The 15,911-nt window shown below is 37.0% G+C and overlaps 1 protein-coding gene across 2 annotated transcripts in view; it reads right to left on the bottom strand.

Moving 5' to 3' along the window:
* The window catches only part of LOC145983109 (chitin synthase chs-2-like), an 81,619-nt gene that overhangs the window by 16,805 nt on the left and 48,903 nt on the right, over positions 1-15,911 (bottom strand). For both annotated transcript variants that reach the window (XM_083116386.1, XM_083116387.1), the window contains exons 13-17: positions 13,665-13,891; positions 9,433-9,600; positions 3,879-4,184; positions 2,009-2,253; positions 311-456 (exon numbers count right to left, since the gene is read on the bottom strand). In XM_083116386.1, coding sequence (XP_082972512.1) covers positions 311-456; positions 2,009-2,253; positions 3,879-4,184; positions 9,433-9,600; positions 13,665-13,891 — 1,092 coding nt within the window. The remainder of the gene's footprint in view (positions 1-310; positions 457-2,008; positions 2,254-3,878; positions 4,185-9,432; positions 9,601-13,664; positions 13,892-15,911) is intronic.

The raw sequence follows: 15,911 nt of genomic DNA, 5'->3' as shown, positions 1-15,911 counted from the left end.
CCATTTTAAAAATTGAGTGATTTTCAAATGAAATTCAAAATGCCCACCTATTAAAACATACACAATGGCATTCTCTTTCCCCTTAAAGTCAATGAACTTTTATTTGAAACATGTATTTCGAAAAAGCTTCGTTTGTAAGATATTTCGAGTTATCAACTTATGAGGTCCACCCTGTGTATAAAAAATTTCAATTCATGTCCAAAAATATTATAATTAAGTGAGGTAATTATCATTGCCAATCCCTAGTATGTAGGGTGTATGATGAACAAGTAGATCAGTTTAACAGGGAAAGACAACTATAAGAACTCACCAATGCTTTCGCTCTCCTCATCATCATCTCTAAGCTGATCCTCCTCTGCTCTGTCTTCAGATACAGAAGCCAGGTGATGGTCTGTCCTGCTTCCTGCAGACACTGATCTACGCCGTCCCAACATATGTCCATGAGGATCAAGTACCCTGGTAACAATGAATTTATGATTTTAATGAACAATAAGAGCATAACTGCTGTACACAGTTAAGAAAACATTCACAAAAGATATAACCAATTAATTTATGTTCTAAGTAGGGCAGTGATGATATTACTTTGAATCAATACCGATACTGATACTCTTACCTATTTCTGCTGACACTGATGCTTCAAAATTGTAGCATTTAAAACTTGTTCAAAATATTGAGTATTTGCAATGAGTGAGTATTCTATTGCAATAATAAGCACCAATTTACAAAGAATTTTGCATTAAAGTATTAAAAAATTACACCAGAATACTAAAATACACATAAATATTGGTGGAAAATAAAAATAAAGTTTGAATTTTGCATAATTTTTATGAAAATTAGGCTCTCTGAAAGTGTTTTTGCAGACCCCAATCTCGGAAAAGTATCGGCCAGCATCGGTAAATGAATTCCAACAGATACTTTTCAATCTGATACCACTGGTATCGGCCAATACTGATCTGATACATCGGCATTGGTATTGGCTCAGTCCTAGTTCTAAGATATCTCTTTCATTGATATTTTTCATTATAAAAAAATAAGGCGATTTGTAAGGAAAAGGTAATTTTCTACCAATCTGAAAGTTATTTAACATATTTCAGGGTTTGTCAATATAGCAATCATGATAACTGGTAGCTTGTGGAGATATTTTCAACAGCTCGTCAATGGCTGGCTACATCACACTTCAGTTACTGTGACTGTAATGTAGGCAGTTCTTATGTACAAAAATATTATCATAAAGGTAAAATCAACCACAGGCGCACCCAGGAATTTTCTATGGGAGGGGTTAAGAAAAGAAGTGTTTCTTATTCTCATGCTACAATTTTGGTATGGGATGAATTGAAAGTCCTATAAAAGGGTGCAACAAGTGATAAATGCTGCTGTGTTGTTCCAAACAGTGATCCTGTTTTTAGAAAATGACAGAAGAATGAGATTTTTTTTATAAAATTGTGAGGAAAAGGTAATTTTCCGTGTAACATGATGGCCCAAGGGGGATGGGGGTTCTGACCCATACAACCCCTCCTTCAGTATGACCATTAAATCAATCCTTGGTAATCAATGTATTTTAAAATCTCGGAAGTAGTTCCATGATGAGTGGAGTTTGGTAATCTATGGTCTATTTCAGTAATGATATCTTTTCTCCATATTGTGAACAACCATTCTACATCTAAATTAATTTGGTTTATTTCACATCACTATTGCCGTTGTAAAAGTTCCAATAAAAATTGTGATGGAACGGAAATATTAATGTTCTGTGTGAATATTGAATATCTTTAGAACTTTTATTCAAAGATAAAGAAAGCAATGAAAGATGAAAAAATACAATAACAATATTGATAGAGCTTGAACACAACCTTTGCAAGATTGTGAAGAGGTATGCATTTCTACATGAGGAAAATTAAAATTATTTGTTAATTATTAAATAATTATATACTATAATATAGTGAAATCAACTCTATTTTTCACACCATGCATATAGCTACCAAGAAACTATTTAAAACACAAATCATAGAACCTTTCAATAGTTTCAAGTCGTCTTCCCAGACCATCCAAGGATTCGGCTATCCTTAGCAGCTGATGCTTCTCATCTACTGATTTGGGATGTGTGCACAGCATGCATTTGAAAAGCCCAGCCAATGAAAATTCAATGGAGCCTTCATCACTGTCATCATGGCCTGCACCATTTATCCAGCTAAGTAGGTTCTTCTGTTTTGCTTTCTTCTTTGCTTCTTCGGCATCTTTTTTTTCTTGTTCCATTTCCTACAAAGAATGGAGAAACAGATGAAAGATTTATCAACAAACAATTTGTTTGTTTGTTTGTTTTTGTTTTAAGTTACTTTATGCACAGATAGAAGGTGATGAAGTTACTTACCATGCTATGGCAGGGAGGCCTGTCAACGAACAACAATAATCCACCCATCAGACACATTATGTTAATAAGGACCCTCCTGCCACCTGGTAGTAAGACAATGAACTAACTTTCAAAACAAAACCGAACATTTTCAGTGTTCAGACAATGTTACAGTCACAGTCCCAAAACTTTTCTGACAAAAGTAGCACAAATCAAGTAAGTAACAGTCAGCTGCTCTTTCCTGTACAATGGTCTTGCATAGATAATGAAATAAGTAAAATGTGACGGATCAATACAATGGAAACTTACAAAAAAATACAAATTCTTTTCATTTATGCTGTATATTAATGGTGCATATTTTGGGAAATGAGAGAGACAGTAGTAAATAGATATAAAGAGCTTGAGTACTCAGCCGCACAAACTGGGTTTTGTTCTGTTCTTTACAAGTGCTGCTCCATCTCCCCTCTTGATAACCTTGGTCTGTATGATGCAGAATGCAATTTTTTTCAAGAATAATGACTCAGATTCTGCATGGCACGTATATGTTTTACCAGCTTGGGAAATTACCTATTTTCAAATGGACTCGTCCTGTACTTGTCTTACTGTGATTCATGTCCTTCCAATAATTGTTTCAGCAGTAACAGTTGTTTGATTGATTGATTGATTTGGTGTTTTAATTCCACTTTATGCACAGTAAGGCTAACAGTTGTTTGATGACATTGTCGCTATGTGTGGAAAGTTTTTACCACACACGCACCTGTCTACTACCAGTAATTGTAGTTTCCGTTTATTCTTGCATTGTCGGATGTTAAAAAGAACAATGGGAGAAGGCTTAGGGATAAATAAATTGAGGCTGTCTTGAAGCATCAGATAATGAAATTGTTAATGGAGATACTTTTTTATCAGAGGAGGATCATGACTCTAACTCAATACAAAGTGCAGAAAGTGATCAAGATGATATCATGTCAGAAAATGAATGAATCTATATAAGTAGTTAGTGTTATTCATATTGACAAACAGTGTGTCCTACAATTAAAATAATTTAAGGGTAAAAAATTACCCAATGTAAGTCCTGTTGTAGGTCATGTAGGTGGGAGTGTTCAGACTGTCTTTCAGTGAAGTGAAAGTATGCGTAGGGTCATGTAAGGGAATACTGTCCAGATAGTTTCTAGGTGGAGATGAAAATGTTCCAAAGAGTGTAAACAAGCACTTAGTGCAATTTTTTTAAAAATAAAAGTTATTCGTAATGACAAGTAGTGTGTATTAAAAAGAAAATAATTTAGGTGTAAAAAATTACACCATATGAGTCCTAACGTAGGTCATGCAAAGGTGGTGAGTGCTCAAGGGTTAATGGCGTTCATAAGTAATCTTTCTTCATAAATCTCTCTAGATGGAAGGGCCATAAAATACTAAACGAAGTAAAAGCCTGACTGGTTCAATAAACTACCCTTACTAGAGTAACAAGAAATCTTACCTTTCAGTCACTGATATTATTACAATGCTTTCTCTTTTTCAAAATGACATCATTACTAACCTTCTTTGTCTTCTTGGTCTGCACTTCTCGAGTACCCCAGGATACCACATTCAGGTTGATGATTGAGTAGAGGATGAGGAGGAGGTACATAGAGGGGATGGAGAGCAAGTAGATGATTCCAGGGACGATGCACCAGAACTCCTGAGGGTGTAGCAAAGCTGCTATGAAGAATGACCCTGACAGCGCTATCAAGAAAATGGCTGATGGAGAGCCTATGCCGTCCTCACCTAACTGGAGTGCCGTACCCACAATCACAGCCATCATGACAAGTGCATATGCTGTCGATAGTATCTGTGCCACAAGTAGCTAGATAGAGAATGATGCAATGCATTAATTACAAAGAAATAAATACAACATAAAAAACATTAAAAATCAATAACATTATTCTTATTTTTGAAATATAATGTAAACCATTTCACAAGAGTTGCAATGTTGCATTTTGTTTTTCTTTTAGAGCTGAGAAGATACCACTTTCAACCAATACTGACGCTTATACTCTCACCGAATTCCACCGCAAAGTGTCACGCTGCACTTTTGACCCTTTGAATGATCAGTATGCCGGAAAAGTATTGGGAGGTATCGGTAAATAAATTCCAACCAATACTTTCCGACACCAGTACCACTGGCATCGGTATCACCTCATCCCTAGTTTTACTTCTTATTCTCATTTCCACATCACAATTATATCTTACATTCTCTTACTCATTACAAAATTCACAAAATAAAACTCATATTACAACACAGAAGAAAAGGGAATTCACTATTGTTGTACTATACCAAACATACATAGCTACTTTACATTCTTACATTTCTCACTAGAAAACAAAGTTGGAGGATATGAGAAAATATGTTTGGAACAAATTCTACTTAATTAGATATTTTAGACGAACTGAAAGCATTGCTTCCCTAGATTTATTTAATATACGTAGGTACTCACGTTTTCTGCGAAGCTGTTTTAAGTAATTTTCTATTAATTTTGGAATTCCAATGAGGGTGGTAGCAGTGGCTACCTAAATTAATAGAAAATTACTTAAAACAGCTTCGTGGAAAATGTTAGTACCTATATTATCTATTCTTCTCTCATTCTCATAGCAGGCATAGATATATTTGTAATAAATTCTCGGCCTTGTAATAAATTTACTGATGCAATTCTTTCAAAAGTGACAAAATGCTGGTAATGCTGTGATACATGAATTTTTTGAAAGATTAACGTTATATTATAGACTTCCTTGATTCTGTTAAAATACAAACTTGTTGTCTTTTGAATGGCAATATGTAAATAAAGAACACTTTATCAATCTCTATGTGCAGTGAATCATTGGAGAGCTTATTCATTTGCGCCATTGAATGATTATATTTTTACAATTGCTGTTGATTTGATTTGATTTAGTTTATTTTACTTCACTTTTGTACCACTTTTGGCTAATTTGCGAAGATGGGGATGAGTGATGATATGATAAAATTGATGAATGGACTCTCACAAACACCCATGCCCAGGCCTGGATTCGAACCATTACAATGTTTCCATGGCATTGTAGCATAATATGCTAACCACTCCTCCACGGGGGTTGGCAATAGCTGTGAATATAAAACAAACTTCTCTTGATGCTAGTAGATATAAGTTTTATTTTTTCGAATCAAAATAGATTATTATGTGCAGGCAGTAATCATTAATGATAGAATATCAACATATTTAAGTATTTTAAAATTTAGGTGACTAACATATTTCATATGCACATCAGAAAATTCGAAGCTACGAGTGCTGATATTCAGGAAGCATATGTACACAAGGGATATAAATAAAGTATGTCAAGTATTTCCCAAATACAACCACACTTAATTTATCAAGTGTATAGATTCTACTTACTAAACACAACAACAAAATATAATAAACAATTTATTTTAGCCCACTGTTATAATTAACATAAACCTCATATGTTAAACTTCAAGCCAGTTGCAAACTGACAATTTTCATGTCCAAGTATGTACTAAGTTATTGAAAATTGTTGCAGGTAAAATGATACATGTTAATTTTTTATTGAGACCAGGATCGACGAACTATTGAACCCAGTGTTTTGTTACCAATAATTGTTCGTCAGACCTTCAAGTTTTGGAAGGCTGCTCTTCAATTGTTTAAATGGAGATTTAGTTGGCCTCTAGTTTCTATTGCATAAAAGTCATTGCAATGATAAAAGATCAGAATAAAGAAGGTGTTCGGGTTGGATTTGTCTTTGTCAATGGTATCTGCTGCCTTTGACATGTTGAAAAGTGAAAAATGTTTGACTTGAGGACCAAGGGGGCATGTTGAATGATAAGGGTGTGCTGGATTTGTGGGGCTTGAATATTGGTTCAGAAATGAGCTGTGATCATGGGGAATTGGTGTAAAAAGAAGAAACATCAACAGAAACTACTATGCTGGTTATTCCATTCCATCTTCCATTATGCAAAACTTGGGGGACAAGGTGCCAAAACTGCGGGGGTGGGGCAAGGACAGTTTACTTTACCCTGTTAGATAAGGTTTAGCATAGTGCAGGGGCGCCCCTAATAGTACATCCCCTAATCGCCACTACTGATGCTATCATACGTATTATGTTTCCTGCATGCAGTATTTGCATTTAACCCTTTATGAGTGTGGTGCCAGATTGTAACGCGAATGGTCCTGTGAACCACCAAATTGAGTTTACTAAACATTATCGAACATTTTCACAAATTATCATGTATTTTGGACCATCTTTATATAATCATTATACACTTTTATCTACTATTTCTGTTATTGCCGTTTTTATTACTCAGTTTATCTAACGCAGCAAAACTCTGCCACATATTTGTAAACAGCTCTATTAATATATTGTCACATGACTGTAAAATACAAAAAATGATTTAGTTGTTCAATTATTACAGAACATACATGCAGTTACCCAAACAAAACAAAATCACTTAAAAAAATCACCGAAAAAAATTTCTGCACCATGTCAAATTGAGGGGAAAAGCTCATTGACCAGACACATAGTCATTCGAAATAAGTGCTTCATTATCACATTTATCAAACTCCAGATCTAATAATTCACTTCTGCTTCCAAATTCTTCAAATGTGTCAAGAATATTTCCACTAAAAGACGGATTGTTATACAGAGGTTGTTTCTGATCTATGGTGACGATTTCAAACTGCTCCTATCTTAAGAGAAACCATGTCGTCCCACTATCGAGAGTGCTCCATTTGGTGCCCGTGTAATTGCCCGACAGCAAAGTTTCCACTGTAGGAGACTGGCACGAAGTGTCATCATGTCCAGCCTCAACCACTCCTCCTGACAGGCTTTCCACAGCCCTTCAATGGTGCGGGGTCTCCTGTGAGACAAGGCTCATTTAAGTAGACTGAAGGTGCAAAAGTCCATCGGTGAGGCATCAGGTGACTTCACTGGAATGTCTGTGAAAGGAATGGAATGAATTCCAGTTTCTTCTGCCATTTGTTGGAGGAAGAGGCGGGTTGAGCGAGATGTGTGACTTGACGCCTTGTCTTGATGCACCCACACATGATTCTGATCCCTCCTGTAGAGATGGGGAATGTCATGGTGATAAACAAGTGTCGGGACGTTAGTCTGATAATAATCGGAATTAACCTTCGTATTTTTGGCAACACGATGTATGGTCAGCTTGCCATTGTACGAGTATCCAGCAATGATCATGAAACCTGTGCCAAAACTTTCCTTATATTCAGTGAACCATCTTCGAAAGTCCCTCAAACCTGTCGATTGATAAAAAATTGCAAGTGGTTTGTGACAGTCATCAAGATAATCATATGCCTCATCCAATGTAACAACGAACTTCCACTTTTCACCTGACAGGTGCTGCTCATAAAGCTTGTGACAGTTGGTGCGACGTTCCTGGATGTGTTTTGGCAAGAGCTTATGAACATGCCCCTTGCATCTCTTTTCCAAACCCAAATTGTGGTGAAAAATGGCGTGTGCTGTCTTCAGTGATATTTGTAGCCGGTTTGCGATACTTCTCTGTGTGGCTGGATTCTCCCTGGTGACCAGCATCCTGACATCACAAATTGTAGGTGGTGTGCAGCTAGTGACAGGCTGGGGGTTAGCCTGTTTCTGCCACACAGGAATCATCCCATGCCTTGTCTTACCTGTCCCTTTCAACACCCATGATATGCCATTTTGAACAGAGTGAATCCACACTCCTTGCACAGTTTATAATGACACTAAAACTGTAGTTTACGTTGGAAAGTGCAGTTACGTAACCCTCCCAATATGCACTGATTTTCTATGGCATTCTTCCCGATATGCAATGACCACACCTGTCACGCACAGTCAACGGTCCAATGAGCCCACATGACTGGCAGCTTTGATCTCTTCCCGTTTGGTAGTGCTGCACAAGGTGTGCAATTTCGTCACCATAGATTGGAAACAACCTCTGTATATGATTCTCGCACCAGGTTGTATACCGAAAGACTTACGCAAAAGGCATTATGTGGTCCGTGGGACTCATGAGTGTCTATTGCTCTGAAACTAAAATGCAGTGAGTGAGGTCATGCCAGGGGATTACGTGCTATTCCAAAATATGAAGCTACCGAAAAGGAGAGCAATGTGCATGTTATTTTTTCTGAGAATGAGAGCATTGTTCTTGGGTGTGGTTCCAGGGACTATGCCATGCCCATTACGGGTTAATAACAGCTTGGCCTTTTCTCTCGTTGTTTTCAAAACTGTCTGTATGTGTTTGCCATTCACCACAATATTGTCAGGATAAGCAATGCACTGTGTGAGTGCAGTGAAAATTATTCATCTTGGGTTTGTAATTATAGCTTATATAAATTATATACAGCTAGCTACATAATCAGAAATTGATCATAACATAATTTTAGAAACAAAATTGTCTCACACAAAACCTTAATTTATATCATATGTCATAATTAAGTTCCATACCCATTCTTACCTACATAATTTTTCCTTTATATAAATATTTTTTTTTTTTTGCTGTTATTTCTTGAGAGTTTCTCTTCCATTCAGAACTCTGATTATATATTACATTACTAATTCCATGCATAACTCTACCTTACCAACTGTTATGGGTAGCGGAAAGCGATCAAACTCTTTCCATTATGGCCCTGGTGAAAGGTCTATGTCCCAAACTCATTATTGCCACCCAATATTGCTGACACCTACCTCAGTACAACCACTCTCTATATGATGAAAACATTGATGTGAATTCCATATTGTTGAAAGCCCATATACTTCACCTGGATATACTAGACAGTTTTATTTATGATTTTGCAAACAAAGGAGATGTAATACTTAGAAATTTCAGTGAAAAATGCAGGCCAGACCAGAACTCAAACCAAGATATTTGCCATACCCTGCCATTTTTGTACCACACAGCGCCAGTGATAATTCAGGCTAAGCCAGGCTCAGTTGGTAGGGAAATGGGACAGTATTTCAGAGATCTGGGTTCGAGCCTTGGTCAAGCCTGCATTCTTCATTGAAATTACTATGTTGTTATGAGACCTTAAAGAATTGAATACTTCATTTATATACAATGAAAATAAAATTACCTGTAATTGTGATTTACATAGGAAGCAGACAGCCATGAAGAGCAGAATGGGTATAATGTTGTAGTAGAAACTAGTCCAGTTGTCTATCTTGAATGCAGCTACAAAAGCACCAACCAACATAAGAAATATAGTTCCTGGACCCAGGATCGTACCAGCCATCAACATCATCTGAAAATATACAATCATTTAAGGTAAATTTATGCTCATTTTATTTTAAAAAGGTACATTTCAATAGCATGTACAAGGGGAAGTCAGTAAATAGGTCACAGACTGATATTAGATAGCTGAAAAAATAGTAAGTAGTTTCTAAAGGTGTCATTCGATGGCACTTGATGATATTCAGTTAGCATTCGCTAGATAGCAGATGATGGCATGGCCAGTTTAGTTTTAAAATGGCGACCGTGCTCGAAGAGTGTATGTGGAGATGATTCAAGCTGACAGGTGAGTGACAATAGACAGCATAGCAACTGCGATAGGGTGTTCTCATGGTTTAGCCTACAGAATAATGCATGATGTTTGCATTTCCGAAAAGTGTGTGCATGGTGGTGGCAAACGTTTTGTGGATGATGAGGATGTTGAAAGTGAGGTGTGACTTTGGCTGGGACAGCAGCCCAAAGATTTTTATTCAGCAAGTTTTGGGGGACTGATAAAGTGATGCAATAAGTGTATCAATGTACGTGGAGAATATGTTGAAAAATAAAATGGTTTTCAAGTCACTTAGCACATTTTTAATAAACATTTGTGACCTATTTACTGTCTTACCTATGTAGGATAGGATCGTTGCCTTGTAATCAAGGGATTCCAGGTTCAATACCCGGTGGGGGCACATTGTGGTCCGGATCCCACTTTAAACTGTAGTTCCAGTCCCGTTTAGCCTTACTGTGCACAAAGTGGACTTAAAATACCAACTCAACTCAATCAGTCTGGGCCATTTTCTATAGCCCGTGCTCTATCACCTCCATACATTCGCCATGTGTGTACAGTGATAGTAATGAATGTGCCTAGTCAAGTGTGTACATTTTTTGAAGAAGTGTCACTTGCCACATATTATTTAAGTGTGAAAGCTCCAATTGGGATGTCTCTTATCATTTGTCACTTCACTGTGAAAGCCTTTAGAGATTAATATTATGATACACACTTTTTATGATGCAAAAGCGTGTGGTAAAGGAAGACAGAGCAAGCGCCATTTGGATTATTTTCTTAAAAACAATTTTGATATCTTAAATTATTGTTTTCAAAACTTGAATGCCTTTATACATCTTGGAGTGTAATATATCTACTTTTACATATTTACATATGTAGACTTCTCATTTTCTGTCATATTGGCTGCAAACATAAAGGTGCCACAGCCTTCGCGAGACTTGGCAATGCGGCACAGCTGATCCATGTTGGAAGGAAGAGGACTGCTCGCCTTTCTCCCCACTTTTCGAGTGACCTATGCAGTTCTTGCATGGTCATTGGTCACTGTCCTTTCTCCTTCATCAAAAAAAGGGTCGACTGCAAGCGGTCCGCAGCCTGCTTCGTCTTTGGCAAGGGTGTTGAAAACACCTCGTCCAAGCTGGTCACATGTGTTGCTAACTTCCAGAATTTTATATGCATCCATAGCACCACCTAACTCGGTGTGATTGTTAACGTGTGAAACTTAACAGTAATGAACAAATTAGCTTAGGAAGTTAGTCAGTGAGTACCGGTCGTATGGTATGTATGAGAAATAAAATCACCAGTCAATACTGGACATATCCGTCATATGGTCAGTAACTCTGAAAATATAGAGGGTATGTAACAATCCATATAGGGTGAGGAAGAGGGCGCATTTGGAAGCGTGGAAGTTGCAGATACGTGTTTTCTTTACTGTGACCATTGTTCTGTGTTATTCTGTTCCTTCGTGTGGTTTTTCCCTGTCTTGTATCTACATTGAAAATAACAACCAGGGTTGACAAACAAGATGAGCCATCGATTTGGGGTGGTGAATGTAAGGACTGAATTAAGGATCTTCTTGGAGGTACTGAATCATGGAAGACCATGTCCTGAACTATTCATAACCAAAACAAGTACGAAAAACAGGAAAGTTTTCATTAAGTAGTTAAAAGTGTCTCAGTAAAACACAATATTATGTTTGAATTTGTTTAAGTCCACTTTATGCACAGAAAGGCTAATTTTGACTCAACCTACAGTTTAAAGTGCGATCCAAACCACTCGACTGATTATTATCTAATCTGAGGCCCGTTCAATACAAGGACATATCCGTCATGTTGTCAGCAACGAAGTTATGTATTGTGTGGTTATTATTTTCTTGTAGTTTACGGTTATTACAAGCATAAGAAAACTGTTTTCTTATGCTTGTAATAACCGTAAACTACAAGAAAATAATTCTATAATGCAAGCAATGCGTACATACAAGAAAAACTATTGTGTGGTTATGTTGTAGCAATGCTTTTTATAAATCATTTTGTTGGAACATGGAACTTTACAGGCCAAAATGACTTCAGTAATTTCCATAATGCAGTGCAAAGATATGAACCTCCCAAAATCACACTCATGTAGTGACGTATTGGTAGGGGGTCATAACCCCTCTTTTGCACAATATTCCTTAAAAAAGGCTAAAAGTAGGAAAAATATGACAAAATACACATGGTCGGGGCTGGGTTAGCAGTGGGAAGTAAGAGCCTCCTTTACAATTTCAGACCCCTCCTGTGTGTATACCAGTGATTTATCCATGCACACCTCACCCCTCAAATTTTCTCAATACCCTCCTAAAGTTTTTGGGTAATTTTGGCTCCAAATTTACCCTTGCCCCCCTATATTACATTTGAAAATGTTGTAATTAGCTGAAATGAAAAAGTAACCCATTGCTTGCCTATCACAAAAATTCACGGCACACCCCTGTTATGATGTCACCTTGATTTCTATACACAAGCAGATTAGCACCCCCTTCCTCCCCTAACAAATTTACTTTTCATTTTATTCAAGATCAAAACAGGCCGATTTAAAGTTTACCATACTTTTAAACATTTATTGCATATATATTACCAAGCACGCAAATTTGATTCGCTAAAATTGTATGGCAATGAATGAAAGCCAACACTGCATCAAATATGGAAATATTAAAAAAGTATCACTGCTGTGAAATGATGGTATCTTGAAAACAATATGGCCTTCAAATATGTCTTCGATATAATTAAGGTGACTCACTCTCTAAGTACATTACTGGGAAGAAAGCTAGCCAATGGCGTATTCAATACAAATTGGAAGTTCCATTTGGACTGCCATAGAGTTTGTATGTGTGATTGGCAACATTGCCAGGTGATGGTTCTTATCATGAGGATGGAACTTGGTTTGTGGATAGTGTGTGTGAGGCTGTGGAATGCCCATAGAAACTCAATTGCTAGTAAATGCTTCGATGTGTAAAATAGAAATGTGCACATAGAGACAGCCATTTGTGCCATCCTACTCACAACACTGCTAGTGATAGGTGGTGTGGAGATGAATCTGGGTCCAAATTTCAGAAACGAATGGACTGCATTTTAAGCAAACTTAAAGCACTGGACAGTGTACCATCAGCTTTCTAGAAAATAAAAATAAACGACACTGCAAGAGGTGTACGAGAAGATGGCCAGCATCAAGATGAGATTAGCATCGATTGGAAGGTAGCCCAAGGAGTTCAAGAGAGAACTGTGATTTGTGTGAGGATTGGTTGATTTGGTGTTTTAAGTCCACTTTATTCACAGAAAGGCTAATTGGGACTGGACCTACAGTTTAAAGTGGGATCTGAACCTCTATGTGCCTCCACCGGGTATCGAACCTGGAACCCCTTGATTACAAGGCAATGACGCTACCGTTGTGCCATAGGGGAGGCCCTGCTTTGTGTGAGTAGAATGGAAATCTATGGCATAGGCTTTGTGCAACAGAGGCTGATGTAGACAAAATTTTTGGTCACTCGAAGAGAACAACCTTATTTTCGAGGCAACAGAGCAAGAAAAAATCAGGAAGCTGGCGAGGGAAAAGATGGAGATAGAACTGAACCAGAAGGTACTTGAGAGAGCTCACAAACTTCATTATAAAGTTGCCGGGTGCAGACCATTAATAGTGAAGCTGCACCATTACAAAAAGAAGAAGTAAATACTGTTGAATGCACAGTTAAGGGCTTGTATAAATGGCAATAAATATCATATGATATATCATAACAATATAAGCTATTATGTATTACATTTACATTAAACTGGCAGACAAACCTGATAAGCAATGTAAGGCATGGAGATGTTGTCATTGATCTTAACAGTCCTTTTGTAGTCCACAAGCAGATCCATTATGTTAGCTATTGTCGATGGAACCCATCTTCGACGTTGGTTGTAGAACTCATTGAATCCTTCTGGGCAATGTGTGTAAGCATCGCTAGCAGCAGAGTATTCTACTCGATACCCTCTCTGCAGCAGTAGAGTACAGAGCCATCTGTCTTCTCCTGTTGAAATGAAATATTCATGCATTAAATTGTCTACAACTGTGGATATACCGTATTTCTTCAAATCTAAGGTACAGGGTTTTGTCAGATTTTAGACATCCAAAATTCAGGTTCACCTTAGATTCGATGGCGTCTTCAATTCGATGTATGTACTACAATATACATATTTCATGCACATACAACATAGAATCTATTGCAGTCTCTAATACTGGCAGTTACAAAGAGTAATTTTTTTCTTAACTTTCCTTAAAATTACCGGTAGTTGCAATACAACAATCAACATTTCATGAGAGCGTGAGAGTGAGAGTGATGGTGAAAGTGAAGAGACTGATTGACAAATAAATTATAAAAACAGAAGTTACCGATGTTGCAGGGTAAAGTACCGTATACCATATTTGTAAACAAATAAACATGTACCCTATAGCAGGGGTCCCCACAGGGAAGGATTATGGTGCAGGTTGCACCATCGAGATTTTTGGGGGGATTTTTCCCTTCAAATAATATAAAATTCAACATTTATATATTTTCCAAAATATATGAAAAATTTTACACCCTTAAATTCTGAATTAAACTTTGGGGGGGGGGAAATTATCCAACTCCAGATCTTAGATTATGACGACTACTTTAGTTAGAGGGGGATTGAGCATTAAATTTAAGGGGGTATCCAATTCTTGTGTATTACTATTGTCTTAGACTGTTGCAGAAATTCTGGTGTGGAGACTGAGAATTAATTTTTTGGAGGAGGCAATATCCACTCTTCAATATCAACAGTAAGTCTCAAACTGGCATGGAAATTTTGTTAGTAGGATTGAGTATGAAATTTAAAGGGGGAGAAGATAGAAAGCTCTCCATAAAGTGTTAAATCTTAGATTGTCAAGAGATTTCTGTAGTGGAGTGAGAGTTTGAAATTTACATTTTGGAGACTGTATTTAGCGATAAGGCATCCACATGTTTTCGATCCCGAATGTGCCAAAGGAAAATACTAAATATCTCAGGATCTTAAGAAAGTATTGACACCCCATTAAATTTATATTCTTCAAATCCTGCAAAGAAATGGATGTAAAAATTTTCTTGCTCGCTTCTCTCGCAATAATTTGTTGCTACGATGTGTGTTTGGTGCTTTAATGATATGAATATGAAGTTTTTATACTAAAGCTGCATTACAAGACAAGTGATATTCTTCATTGGTTCATTAATTGATTTGGTGTTTTAAGTCCATTTTATGCACTCTAAGGCTAATCGGGACTGAACCTACAGTTTAAAGTGGGATCCACGCGATAATCTTGATTATGATGAACGATTTTAGGGGTGGTCTTTAGTGATGGTACCCCTGTTTGGGGATGAGGGGCAGATCAATTACAATGTTCAGTAAAGCTAAAGAAAAGTTACTTTCGGTAGACACGCTTTCGTAATTAAATATTTTGTGGCAATTACGATATGGTTTAAGGGCGCGAATGGTATGATTTGGAGGGGGGATGCATGACATGATTTTTGGGGGGATGTGCCATTGGCTTTGGGGGGATGGGCACCCCTGCCCTATAGATGTTTAAATAAACAAAAAAATGTAAAAACAGAAGTTACCGATGTTGCAAGGTAAAGTACCGTATACCACATTTGTAAACTAATAAACATGTATCCTATAGATGTTTAAATAAACAAGAAATTGTGAAAACAGAAGTTACCAATGTTGCAAGGTAAAGTACCGTATACCGTATTTGTAAACAAATAAACATGTACGCTATAAATGTTTAAATAAACACCACAAAGGTTAAAAGGTCTTTGTGCATATTCCTGCACCTTAAATTGGAAGATTTTTTTCTGGAAACAATGAGGCGAAAATTCAGGTGCGCCTTAGATTCGATGGCATCTTTGATTCGAGGAAATATGGTATTCTTATTTTAATCTTGTATAAATGAAGATGATAGTGTGCCTATCTTCATTCTAGTTGCGTGGAGAAACAACTGAAATCTTACATATATGATGAATTGTTTGCATTTTTCAAATAATGTTAAATATCCTT

This window comes from Lepisma saccharinum, unplaced genomic scaffold (assembly GCF_977018435.1).
Source record: "Lepisma saccharinum unplaced genomic scaffold, izLepSacc3.1 HAP1_SCAFFOLD_654, whole genome shotgun sequence".
Lineage (NCBI taxonomy): Eukaryota > Metazoa > Arthropoda > Insecta > Zygentoma > Lepismatidae > Lepisma > Lepisma saccharinum.
This window is presented reverse-complemented; position numbering and strand designations above follow the sequence as displayed.